The following is a 13,133-nucleotide window of genomic DNA, read 5'->3' on the forward strand; positions in this document are numbered from 1 at the left end:
GATAAAAGTGGGAATTCAGATACGTATAGCTTGTTTCCTGAAGGACTGCCTCTGTATGGCATTGTGAAGACAAAATTAAATACATACTAAATATTATTATAAACCGTTAGTTAACCTTAGATTTGAGCTACATTCAATGATGTAGAAAATATGTTTTATTTAAAAAGATCTCTCCTATTTTATGCATTAGTGTTTAAAAATAAAATGTTTTACCAAAATCTTGCATAATCATAGTGTGAGGCATTTTGGACTCGTGTGTCTGCAATCCAAGACTTCCACCACCTGGATCCATAGTCAGCTAAGCTCTTTCACAAATAGCTGTAAAAACAAAATTGTAATTTATATTAAATGCATATCATATTAATGTTTGTTTAGCTCTACTGGACTAAAGTCTGATTCACACTGTATAAGTCCATGCGTGCAGACATGGAAATATGTCCCTGAAAAACGGAAGGAAAAAAAATAGATGCTACCTTACACAATTCACTTTGTCATATTATTTTATGATCCTGTATTAAATCTCAATCCTGCAAACAAATCAATGAGTAGCCTGATAAAGTCAAAAAGCACTGAAGTGAGCAAACTTAATTGCAAGTGCAAGTATTTGCTGGACTGGGCCTTAGTTACAAAAGCAAACGAGTAAAAATTTTGTGATGCACTGTTTACGTTACAATTTGTAAAAATTTACCTAGAATGTGCTACTGGAACATCCTTAACACTCAGAACTCCAGACAGACACATAGCTTTACCTCAAGGGGTACTAATTGAGCCCAAACCTTTTATATCTATGTTGGGAGCAGAATATAAAAATATGCTCTGAAATTCTCCCCATAGCATGAGTAATGACAGATCATTAAAATGTCTAACGCACTACTGACAATAGCAACAAATTATGTGCCAAGTATTAGTTAGCAACAGAAGACAGTTACCTAGATCTTATTAGACACACAAAAATCTGTTATGAAGCAGTTCGAGTTGCTACACATACAACTTACCTACCCACAAAAATGAGGAAATCAAAGGTAAGCCTAACAAGTACACACATTCAACCCACAAGCATGCACTTTAACATTACAACTGCAAGACGCTACAGATCATGTATCAAAACCTTAACTCTGTCCTATTTTCATCCTTCTGTACATACTTTTTATCTGATTATTTCCTCCCTTCCCCAACACTAGCACATGTAGACATCTGGTGTAGCAGAAGGTTGTGATGAGAGAGGGTAGTCTGGGAAGGGGTTGTGGCTGTAAAGGCAGTTAAAGGGGATGATGGAAGCTAACATCCCAGGTGGATACCTGGTTTAAGTTATTAGGGCATGGTCTATGGCATATTGTAGTTGTAGTATTAGTAAGGAGGAGCAGAGGGCTGTAGTGTAGCAGACTTTTTAAGTCTTTGCTTTTGAGAGTTTTCCAGGTAGGTTGTGTGTGCTTTACAAAAATTTGTATATATAACTTTCTTAGGGATTTTTTAAAATAAAAATCTGTCAGTAGCTGCACATTAACCCTTCTGTTGTAGGATAAAATCTGACGGAAGTGTAGCTCCTATGGGTTTGTTTTCATTTCTTTGTTAGCTGGAGGTATAACTCAAGCCCCTAACCCAATTTCTGTCCACAAAGAAAATCTCTAGCTGGAGTTAAGTGGTGCTTTAAGATGTAAACTAGCTCATCCATCAGAGATGTGGGAGGGAGCTGGAGAGGGGTCAGATAAGGGGTTGAAGTTCAAATGGTGATGAAGCTGGAGCTAGTAATGCTGTGGGGATGAAGTTATAACAGCTCAATGGCTAATCCAACTACCCTGCTAATTCAATCATTCTATGCTGCTAATCAAATCACTCCGCATAGTGTTGTTTTGCACTGTGGTCACTCTCACTCCAGCTTGCTAGCTCCAATGGAGTAACTCTAATGTACCAACTGGGGTTAACTATTTAGCTGTTGCAGGGAAGACAACAAGTTACACCACGAATAGCAGCTGAACAGGCATTATTATTTTTATTTGAATTGCAATAGGGTCTAGCCCCAGTTGTGGACCGGATCCCATTGTGCCAGGCGCCACACAAACAGAACAAAAAGACAGACTGAAAGTTCATAGGGACAGGGACTAAGTATACGACAAGGGACACAAAATGGATACAAGCAGATGGGGGAGCACAAGGCAACAATAACACAATATAGGTCAGGGTCCCCCAAGATCCTTGCTTCAGGTCCTTGTACTGTCTCTTCTCCTGCCCTGCCCTACCCTCCCCCCACACCGGCAGACACCCAGGGGAGACTTGGAGCAAACAAACAAACAAACAAACAAGAAAAGTACTCTCCCTTTTTTCCTCCCTTATGGGGGAAGGGAGCCTGTGGGAAATTTTAAAAAAGCAAGGGTGACCTGGAACTCAGGCAGTCTTCCTGGGTCAGCCCTTTTGGCTTAGTCTACACAGGGTTCACCTCGAGCCCTTACTCTAGGGCAGAGGTGGGCAAACTATGGCGTGCGGGCCACATCCAGCCAGCGGGACCCCCCTGCCTGGCCCCTGAGCTCCTGGGAGGCTTGCCCCTCCCCCGCAGCTTCAGTGCGACGTGCCGCTGGTGCAACACTCTGGGTGGCTGGGCAGCACATATGCAGAGCCGCGGCCTGACCCGGAGCTCTGGGCAGCACAGCTGTAGCACCGCCAGCCACCGGTGCTCCAGGCAGTGAGGTAAGGGGCCGGGGGGGAGGGGTTGGATAGAGGGCAGGCGAGTTCGGGGGTGTGGTCAAGGGTCAGGGTGGTCAGAGGGCAGGGAACGGGGGGTTGGATGGGGCAGGGGTCCCGGGGGGGGGAGTCAGGGATAGGGGGGTCTGGGTGTGGCCAGGGGACAGGGGGTGGTGGATGAGGCAGGAGTCCCGGGGGAGCCGTCGGGGGCAAGAGGAGGGGGGGTCGGATAGGAGGTGGGGGCCGGGCCACGCCTGGCTGTTTGGGGAGACACAGCCTCCTCTAACCGGCCCTCCATACAATTTTGGAAACCCAATGTGGCCCTCAGGCCAAAAAGTTTACCCGCCCCTGCTCTAGGGCGTGCTGCTTGGAGGCTGGTTCATGCAGCTTTGGGAGCAGTGAGCCTTGTTGCTGTCTCGTCACTGGGCCTGTTTGGAAGGGAAGGGTGGCTTCCTGTGGCAGGTTTTACCTTTTAAGCTCCCACCCCCAGATAAACCTGCAAAGCTTGTTCTGCTTTGCTGGCATTGAACAGGCTCAGAGGAACTCCTTAGTCCCCTCTCTGTCAGTGTGTGGGTGTGCCCCTTCATAGTTGGCATGACAGGCAATGGTCTCAGCACACCAACAGCCAACCCATTATTAAGTTTTTTGTAGGCCTCACGTCAAAAGGAGTTTTAAGAAGAATTATAAAGGAGAATAATGAGTTAGTTTAGCAGATGTTTATACAGTGCTTCTCCCAAGCATGGGGAGAAGCATGGGAAAGCACAAAGGTGTCTGAAAATTTAAACAAGTGAGCTATGGAAGCTGACATCATGGGCTTGTCAGAGGTGGGAGTCAGTATTTTGATACTGAATGAAAGATAAGTAGGGTGAGGATAGGTCACAAAAGACCATGAAAACGAAGACAAGTTTGATATAATAAAGAGGGAACAAGTGAAGTGATGCAAAGAGAGGAGTGACATGGTCGAAGTGACAGGCTAGAAAAATGATCTTTGAAGCAGCATTCTGAACGGATATAAGCGGGGCAAGATGGTATTTGCCAAGATCAGAGAAAAGGATGTTACAATAATTGAGAGAAGAGACTATGAGAAACTGGACAAGAGTTTTAGCTCTGTAGATAAAACAGGAAAGGCTGTATCTTAGAGAAGGTACGCAGAAAGAATATGCAAAACTTAGACATAGCCTGGAGGTGAGTACCTAGAGAGGTCCTAGTTGAAGATACTCTTGTCCATAACCTGGGAGTTGAATGGTGGTGATGGAATGGAGGATTAAGAGCTGTTTTAGCCACTTACAGTTTGAGCTGAGAACTAGATGCATACTAAAAATTTGACAATGGTTAGATCACTACTGTGCTAATACCACTACCTATCATAACGACCAATTCTGTCTCATTATTTTCTTGTACTTTCCTGTCTGTCTGTTAAACTATTGGGGGAAAGGCCCATATTTATGCATCACCTAGTACAATGGGATTCTGATGCATGACTACAGCTCCTAGGTGCTACAAAAATATATCTAAGTAACAGACATCTTCTCTGACAATGGCCAGTTCAGATGCTTCAGAGGAAAGTGTAAGAACCCTTCTGTGGGCAGATCAGAGAACCTGCCTCCCACATTAGGTTTCCAATAATGAGAGACTGGTTTAGGCACTAATGCATAATCTTTAATATCTCTTCCAAAATTTTAATTAATTGTAACAACTCTGGATATTATCTATACAAATATCCAATCCCTTTTGAATATTGCTAAATTCCTAGCCTCAATGATTTCCTATGACAATTTGTTCCACAGTCTAACTATATGTTGTGTAAAGAAAGAAGCACTGGTTTTGAATTTGCCACCTTTTAACCGAATGTCCCCTCGTTCTTGTGTTATGACAGGGAGAAAAACATTCTTGATCTACATTCTTTATTTTATATACTTTTATCATGTCCTCTCTCAATCGCCCTCTTTTCTAAGTAAATAATCCCAACCTCTTCAATCTCTATAATTTTTTCATGCCCTTGATCATTTTTCTTGCCTGTCTCTGACCCCCTCAATTCTACAGTATCTTTTTGAGATGGGATGACCAATACTGCAAAGTATTCCAGATGAGATTGCACCACTGATTTATAGAAAAGGCATTATATTTTCTGTATTATTCCCTATCCCATTCCTAAGGCATCTTGGTTGCTTTGTTGACCACCACTGCACATTGAGGAACTCTTCATTGAGCTGTCTATAACGACACCCAGATTCCTCTTTTGAGCTGATTCAGTTCATTTAGAATCCTGTACGCTGTACAAGTAGTTTAAATTTGCACATTTACCTAGCTTGTTTTAGGTCTCTGAAATTCCTCACCATCTTCTCTGATTAACCTAAATAAGTTGGTATTGTCTACAAATTTTCTATCTCACTACTCAACACTACACACTTTTAAACACAGATATATTTGATAGACTCCAATCCTCTGAAACAATGCTGTTTTTAATGAGAGTATTCATGTTTTTGTTAGTGTCTCAGCTACTTAATGCTTAAAATTCTGCAGATCATTTGGGTCTGGTGATTTGCTGCTTTTTAAATTATCAATTTCCTCCAGACATCTCCTTCTCACAACATCTCAATCTCCAATAGCACATCACCTTTATTCCCAAAAAAGAACAAGTCTGGGGTAGGTATCTTCCCAACATTCCTGGTACTGAAGACAGATGCAGAGAAATAATTTAGCTTCTCAGCGAAGTCTTCATTTTTTTTAATTGCTTCTTTTAGCTCCTGGTGATCCAGCAGACCCATCAATTTTTTTGCAGGCTTTGCCTCCAATGTACTTTAAGAATCAATTTGTTCTTACACCTTTAACTGTCTGTTCTTTGAAATCCATTTTGGCCCTTCTATTTTCCCATTTATTGCCTGCTGTAATTTGTGTCCTTTCTATTGGTTATTCCTATATTCGCTAGGGTCAGATTTCCAAATTTTGAAGGACTGTGTTTGGTTCAAATAGACTCTCAAATTGTTTCATGTAGCTATATTGCAGGGGTGGCCAAACTTATTGACTTTCCGAGCTGCTACAACAATCTTCAGAAGTTTGAGAGCCAGGTCATGCCTGCAGCTTTGTGGGAGGTGCCTGCTGGGACTCGGGGCTTCAGCCTCATGGGAGGCACCTGCCGGGGTTTGGGACTTCTGGATCTCAAAAAAATATTACCTAATCTTAAATTTGGACTTTATTTGGAAAACATTTTTAAATTTAATTGTTTAAGTTCAAAAAGATGATGGCAACTACAAGCCCCTGCTGATGCCATTGATTCAACTCTGAGATATTTCAGTCATCCACCATGTACAATGGATTTTTAGTCAGGTCAGGACACAAAGCAATAACCATAAGCTGCCTGTATTCATTTCCAATCCCCACATCCTCTCTCTCATTCACTATCAATGCCCACTTCTAATCTACCCATGATGCCAGCCTCCATTGACCCTTATTACATTTTCAAACAACCCCGTGTTTTCTCTGTTGCTGCCATATACTTGAGAGATATTCACCATTAACATCCACAAAGCTACCTCATTATTCACCTTCAAGTCCCTTCTCAAATCTCCTTTGCTATAAAGTCTACAAAAAACTTGAGAATGGTTTTAGTGTGTTCAGACTAAAGCTTATCAGTGCTGACTCCTTTTGCTCTCTCCGTCTGTATCCATCTGTTGATTTGTCTTATATTTAGACTGTAAACTCCTTGGGGCGGGGATGGTCTTTTTGTTCGGTCTGTACAGCACCTAGCACAACAGGATCCTGATCTATGACTGGGGGTCCTAGATACTATAGTAATACAAATAATAAATAATTTGGCTAGCATCCATTTGGAACATATTGCAGAAACTGAGCAGATGTAGTTCAAGTTAGGAACATTTTAAGGACCTCAAGACAGGCTAATCTGTGGGCATGGATAGCTGAAATCTTATGACTGAAGTCTCTTTTACTTTTTGAGGACAGGATCTCATTTGAAGCTTTGCAAAACTCAGAAGTGCTACGTTGTCATTCCTGAAATCTGTACTTGGGCCAATGACAATACTGATCCTGCTTAGCAATCTGATTCCACAGTATTTTGTGTGCACCCACAACTTTGGTATTAGACTAGGTACTTTTTTGCCCACAATGCCATTAATTATACCTTTTAATAGGCAGCTAGAGTCGGACAGCTGCACCTAAGGGAAAAGGAGCTCCCCAGCCAAGACCTCCTGGATCCAGATACTAAGGGGAAATGCAGTGGGGCAGTAGGCTTCTAGCATACTCCTCTAGTGCCATACTGGACAACTTCCTCCAGAACTGCAGTACCATGGGTAGGACAACTGTCGTAGTGAGGGGCCCCAATACTACCTCTCTGGATGCAGAAATTACCTTCACAACCCTGTGTTGTCCATATACTCCACCCTTTCTGAACTTTTGCTGATGGAAGCGTTTGGCTGTAAGGGACTTTGATGGAAAGCAGGAGGCTTCAGAAGTCCAGTGACTTCACTATTATAGGTGTTTGTTTTAAAAGTAATCATCTAACTCGAGAATAGGTGGTAACCCCTTCTCAAGGATCAGGAGTTATCATCTAATTATAAAGTTCAGTAACAGCGGAGTTATAAATATACAAATAATCACAGGCAAAAGTCTTCAGAAGCTATCAAGTTGTGCAGTACCAAATAGAGAGGTTACTTACCAGTAACTTGGGGTATACCTACGCTGCCCACATTACAGCGCGGTTGTGGCAGCACTGTGACATGGGCAGTGTAGTCATGCTTTATCACCGGGGAGAGCTCTCCCGGCAATAAAAAATAACCATCCCTCATTCAGGGTGGTAGCTTTTATGATAAAGTGCTGTCTATACTGGCACTTTTCAGCACTAAAACTTTTGTCGCTTGGGGGGTGTTTTTTCACACCCCAAATGACTAAAGTTTTAGCGCTGAAAGTGGCAGTGTAGACACAGCCTTGTTCTTCGTGAGTGTTGCCCTGCATATTCCCAGATGTGGGACTGGCCCCTTCTGGTGTTGAGCTGCTAAATCTTCTGGAGAACAGTGCCTGTTAAAACCACTCAGCCCTCCTTCTCCCCTTCCTTTGCAGAGGATTTTAATAATATAGAAGGGGGAATTTCAGAATTCTTGACCAGAGACTCCAAAGAGGTTCAGAAGATGGATGAGGAGTGTGAATATGTAGCAGCAACACACTTGAACAACAGCTACTAGTAAGTAATTTCTCTTTTTTTTCTTCTAGTGGCCCCAAGTACAGTACTACCTGTTAGAGACTAGAGCAGTACAACTGTTAGGAAGGTTGGCAGAGGAGTTCTAGATGAACAAGGACTGCAAAACTACAAAAGCAAGCATGAATTCTAGATGGAAAGTTAAGAGAGACCTAGAAGCAAGTGGCTAGTAAGATAAAACTGCAAAGACCTGGTTACAGCTACTGTCAACATCTTGGCTCCATCCTGACTGCCCTGCAGAGAGAGATATCCCACGCCAACAAAATAAGGGAACACATAGGAATTCCCCATTCCAGTTCAAGATAGGGCAATCTGCCAATGACACTGGGTCCTGTTTTGATTCAGGATCACACTGGACATAAGGACTGCTCTCTAATAAACAGTCCTAGTTGGAACTTTCTTCCCTTGCTTAACATGTAAGGCCAGACTAAGACCTAAGAAAGACATTTGTGCTGTTGTACAAAACCTCTTTTCCATGAACCTGCTTGGACACTTTCTCTGGCAGGTAAGTCTTTGGCCTTGATTAAAGTTTTTCAAGCTACACAAATGGCGCTCACCCCTAGAGCCCTGATGGGGAGATTTCATTTCCCACAGAATCCACAAACCTTGGAAAGTCTGGAAAATAAGATGGACATTAGAATCCACATTTTGAAATATTATCGTAGATAGTAAGAAAAGTGAGATGGGAATTCTCTGATGGGCACATTGTTACTTTGCCATTCTGCATCTTGTATGAACGGAGACATAAGTGGCTGAGGTGTAAGAAATGTCAAGAAAGAGTAGTACCCCAGTCCCCTGCACTGAAGTAGGACTAAGTATTATCAGACCATTCCTGACTGCTGTTTGTCTAATCTGTTCTTAAAAACCTCCTATAATGGAGATTTCACAATCTCCCTAGGTAATCTGTCCCAGTGCTCAACTACCATTACAGTTACGAAGTTTTTCCTAATGTCCAACCTAAATCACCCTTGCTGCACTTTAAGCCTGTTACTTCTTGTCCTGTCTTCAGTTTAAGGAGAACAATTTATCATCTTCCTCTTTATAACAACCTTTTACATATTCGAAGATCATCATCATGTCCTCCTTCAGTCTTCTCTTCTCCACACTAAACAAACCCAGTTTTTCCAATCTTTTCTCATATATCATGTTTTCTAGACCTTTAATCATTTTTGTTGCTCTTCTCTGGACTTTCTCCAATTTGTCCCAAAGTGTGGTGGCCAGAACTGGACACAGGACTCCAGTTGAGGCCTTATCAGTGTTAAGTAGCAAGGAAGAATTATTTCTTGTGTCTTGTTTACAACACTCCTGCCAATACATCCCAGAATGAGATTTGCTTTTTTTGCGACAGTATTACTTTGTTGACCCATATTTAGGTTTGTGATCCATATAAACCCCAGATCCTTTTCTGCAGTATTCCTTCCCAGGCAGAACCAGTGCTAGGCATAAGCAGACTAAGCAATTGCTTAGGGCCCTAAGCAGCTCAAGGGGGTCTCCTATTCACTTATTATGTTTTATTCTGGGGGGGGGGGAATATTCCTGTTTAGGACACCCAATGGGCTAGCACCACCTCTGTTTCCAGGCAGTTATTTTCCATTTTGTATTTATGCAACTGATTCTTCCTTTCTAAGTGTAGTACTTTGCCTCTGTCCTCATTGAATTTCGTATTTATTTCAGACCATTTATCCAGACCATTTTGAATTCTAATCCTCTCCTCCAAAACGCAACCCTCTCCCAGCTTAGTGTCATCTGCAAACTTTGTAAGTGTACTCTCTATGGCATTATCCAAATTATTTATGAAGATACTGAACAGAACTCACTATGGCATTATCCAAATTATTTATGAAGATACTGAACAGAATTGGATCCAGGACATATCCCTGCAGGACACTTGTTATGCCCTTCCAGTTTGATTGTGAACCATTAATAACTACTCTCTGAGTTTTCCAGAGCAGCTTTTCCAACCAGTTTTGCACCCACCTCACAGAAGATTCATTTAGACAAGTTTTCTCTAGTTTGTTTATGAGAAGGTAATGTGAGATTGTAACGCTTTTGATATTATGGGTATGTCTACACTGGAAACTTCAAAGCGCTGCCACGGGAACGTTCCCACGGCAGCACTTTGAAGTGCGAGAGAGGTCTCCCAGCACTTCTGGTAATCCACCTCTACAAGACGATTGGCTCCCAGCATTTAGAGAATGTCTACATTAGCGTTTTAAAGAGCTCAGACTTGCTGTGCTCAGTGGGGTGATTTTTCACACCCCTGAGCCAGCAAGTTAGAGTGCTATAAAATAGTGTAGTGTAGACATACCCTACATTTTATAGTTACGTCACATCTACAGCTTCCCCCCATCCACAAGGATTGTTACCCTGCCAAAGAAGGATATTAGGTTGGTTTGACATAATTTGTTCTTGATAAATCCATGTTGACTGACACTTATCTTATTATCTTCTACGTGCTTACAAATTGATGGATTACTTGCTCCATTATTTTTTCAGGTACCAAAGTTAAGCTGACTGGTCTATAATTCCCTAGATTGTCCTTCTTCCTCTTTTTACAGGCAGGTACTATATTTGCTCTTTTGCAGTCCTCTAGGATCTCCTTTATCTTCCATGAGTTCTCGAACATAATCGCTAATGGCTCAGAGATTTCTTCAGCTAGTTCCTTAAGTATTCTAGGATGTATTTCATCACACCCTATGTTGACTTATACTGAGCCAGGCATCTTATTGCCACTTGGGTGAAGTACAGAACCACTTAAATTGATGGTTCATCAAGGAGATTGGACCATTGTCCTGCTTATTCTTTGCACTGAACCATTTCAAGCAAGTGGCTCATCAGAGTCAATTGTGCTGAATGCTCAGCACCAGACTTTGTTGACACAGATTAAACCCGGAACTTAACATCACTTACATTGGTACTGGACTACTTCAAGCAAGTGGTTCACTAGTCAATGGTGTAGACACCTAGGTATTGGACTCAGGGCACGGCTACTTGCAGATATAGAGCACTTTGAGTTAAACCAGCGCTTTGAGTTAAACCAGCAGTAGGGAAAGCACTGCAATCTGTCCACACTGACAGCTACAAGCGCACTGGCGTGGGCACATTAGCAGCCCTTGCAACAGCCACAGAGAGCAGTGCATTGTGGTAGCTATCCCAGCATGCAAGTGGCTGCAATGTGCTTTTCAAATGGGTGAGTGGGTAGAGTGTGACAGGGAGTGTGTTGGGTGTATATGGGGGGGAGAAGAGAGCATGTCAGCATGCTGTTTTGTAAGTTCAGACAGCAGCAGACCCCCCCTCCCTGCCGCCTCTCTCTCTCTCTCTCTTTCTCTCTCTCACACACATACAGCATTCCAAAGTAATGGTTGCTTTGTCTTGGAGCAGATAAGCATGCCGGCTGTCAGAAACGGAGCTTTCAAAGGCATATCCGCATTCCTGTAGTGATTCCAAAACAATGAGAAGAGTGGCCACTTGACTTAAGGAGATTATGGGACGTTTCCGGAGGCTGATCAGAGTGCAGTAATGCAACACCTTGTTCACACTGATGCCCGGGCATTTTAGCCAAGGCGCAACAAGTGTTAATCTACTCGCCGACATGGAGTACCAGGAGCGCTCTAGCCGTGGAGTCAGAGAGCTCTACGTGCCTTGCCAGTGTGGACAGGTAGTGAGCTAGGGCTCCCGGGGCTTCTTTAATGCACTCTAACTCGCAAGTGTAGCCAAGCCCTCAGATGACTCAGACTATTGTGGAAACACTAATGGTATAATGGGCACTGAACCTCTTCATCAAGTGGTTCACTAGAGACCACATTACCAGATCAAAGAAAATGGACTCAGTCAACCTGGATAGATCAGGGGACCTTAATGCAATTTAGAGTGGGCATTAAGCCACTTCTGGTTCACTCAAGCTGACTGTGATGGAACCATGGCACCAGATTAGGTTGACTTGGAGGGATCTAGGGACTCAGTCCTATGTCAAGAATGCCAGGACCTCAGCACTAAATTGAGTTAACATGGAAGAATCCAGGGACCTTGGTGTCAGATTAAGGAAACCCAGAAAGATCCAGGGGCAGCAGTGCTGTGTTTACTGTGGTAGACCATTGGCACTGAGCTCAATAAGCCAATTAAAATTGGGGAACTGCATGCAGCCCAAGCTGAGCACTGAGTCACATTGGCTAGCAGTCAATCTGGACTTACATTTGCCAGACTTATTTGATCAGATGTGAGGAGACTCCTCTTAGGCTGGGTAACACAGTTCTGCTGCTCAAAGCAGGTCCAGATACTTATGCCCAGATGGTAACATGTATTTTCTGTTCTTTTAAATAGAGAAATCTGTAGTAACTGACAAACTAACCAAACCAAAAATAGTATGAAAGGGCCGAAGAAAAAGAATGTCAAAAAATCTTGAGGACACCACATGCAATCCGAGTTTACTGCACTTTCAGTGGTTAAGAAAGAACGGAGGGCATGGCTACACTTGCAGATGTAGAGTGCTATGAGTTAAACCCACCTTCGTAGAGTGCAATACGAAAAGTGCTGCAGTCTGTCCACACTAACAGCTGCAAGTGCACTAGCGTAGTCACATTTGCGGCACTTGCAAGGGCATTGGGAGCAGTGCATTATGGGCATCTATCCCACAGAGCACCTCCTTTCATTCTGGTGCTGTGGCTTGTGAGAACGGGTTGGGGAGTGTGAGGCATTCTGAGTCCTTTCCCAAAGCCCCGTGATGCATCGGTTCACATCCCAGCATTCCCTTTGGTTAAGTCCACATTTGGCGCCATCTTTCAACTTTTTTTGTACTGCACGCTCTGTCTTCACTTTTGGTCTGTGGGAATGGAGCCTGGACTGCTGAGAAGTATGCTGATGAGTCTTTGGCAGTCGAGTTATTCCTTATGATCCAAAGCGACAGGGAGAGCTCCAACGATAATATCAACTAGAGTAATGCATATGATGCTTGTTTGCTTGTGGCATTCACGGACATGCTCACCACCGTAGATCACCACTTTTGAGCTCTGGAAACAAGCACTGAGTGGTGGGATCACATCATCATGCAAGTCTGGGATGATGAGCAGTGGCTGCAGAACTTTCAGATGAGAAAAGCCACTTTCATGGGACTGTGTGAGGAGCTCATCCCCACCCTTGGCGCAAGGATACGAGATTGAGAACTGCCCTGATGGTGGAAAAGCAGGTGACTATTGCAATTTGGAAACTGGCAACTCCAGACAGCTACCGATCGGTCACTAACCAGTTTGGA

General features: G+C 43.2%; 1 protein-coding gene across 25 annotated transcripts in view; it reads right to left on the reverse strand.

Annotated features, from left to right (window-relative positions):
• Positions 1-13,133, reverse strand: part of ZNF711 (zinc finger protein 711) — a 93,952-nt gene that overhangs the window by 71,333 nt on the left and 9,486 nt on the right. For all 25 annotated transcript variants that reach the window (XM_043493127.1, XM_043493136.1, XM_043493130.1 and 22 more), the window contains exon 2: positions 214-318. In XM_043493127.1, the coding sequence (XP_043349062.1) occupies positions 214-292 (79 nt within the window). In that variant the 5' untranslated portion in view covers positions 293-318. The remainder of the gene's footprint in view (positions 1-213; positions 319-13,133) is intronic.

The sequence above is a fragment of the Dermochelys coriacea genome, chromosome 9 (genome assembly GCF_009764565.3).
Source record: "Dermochelys coriacea isolate rDerCor1 chromosome 9, rDerCor1.pri.v4, whole genome shotgun sequence".
Lineage (NCBI taxonomy): Eukaryota > Metazoa > Chordata > Testudines > Dermochelyidae > Dermochelys > Dermochelys coriacea.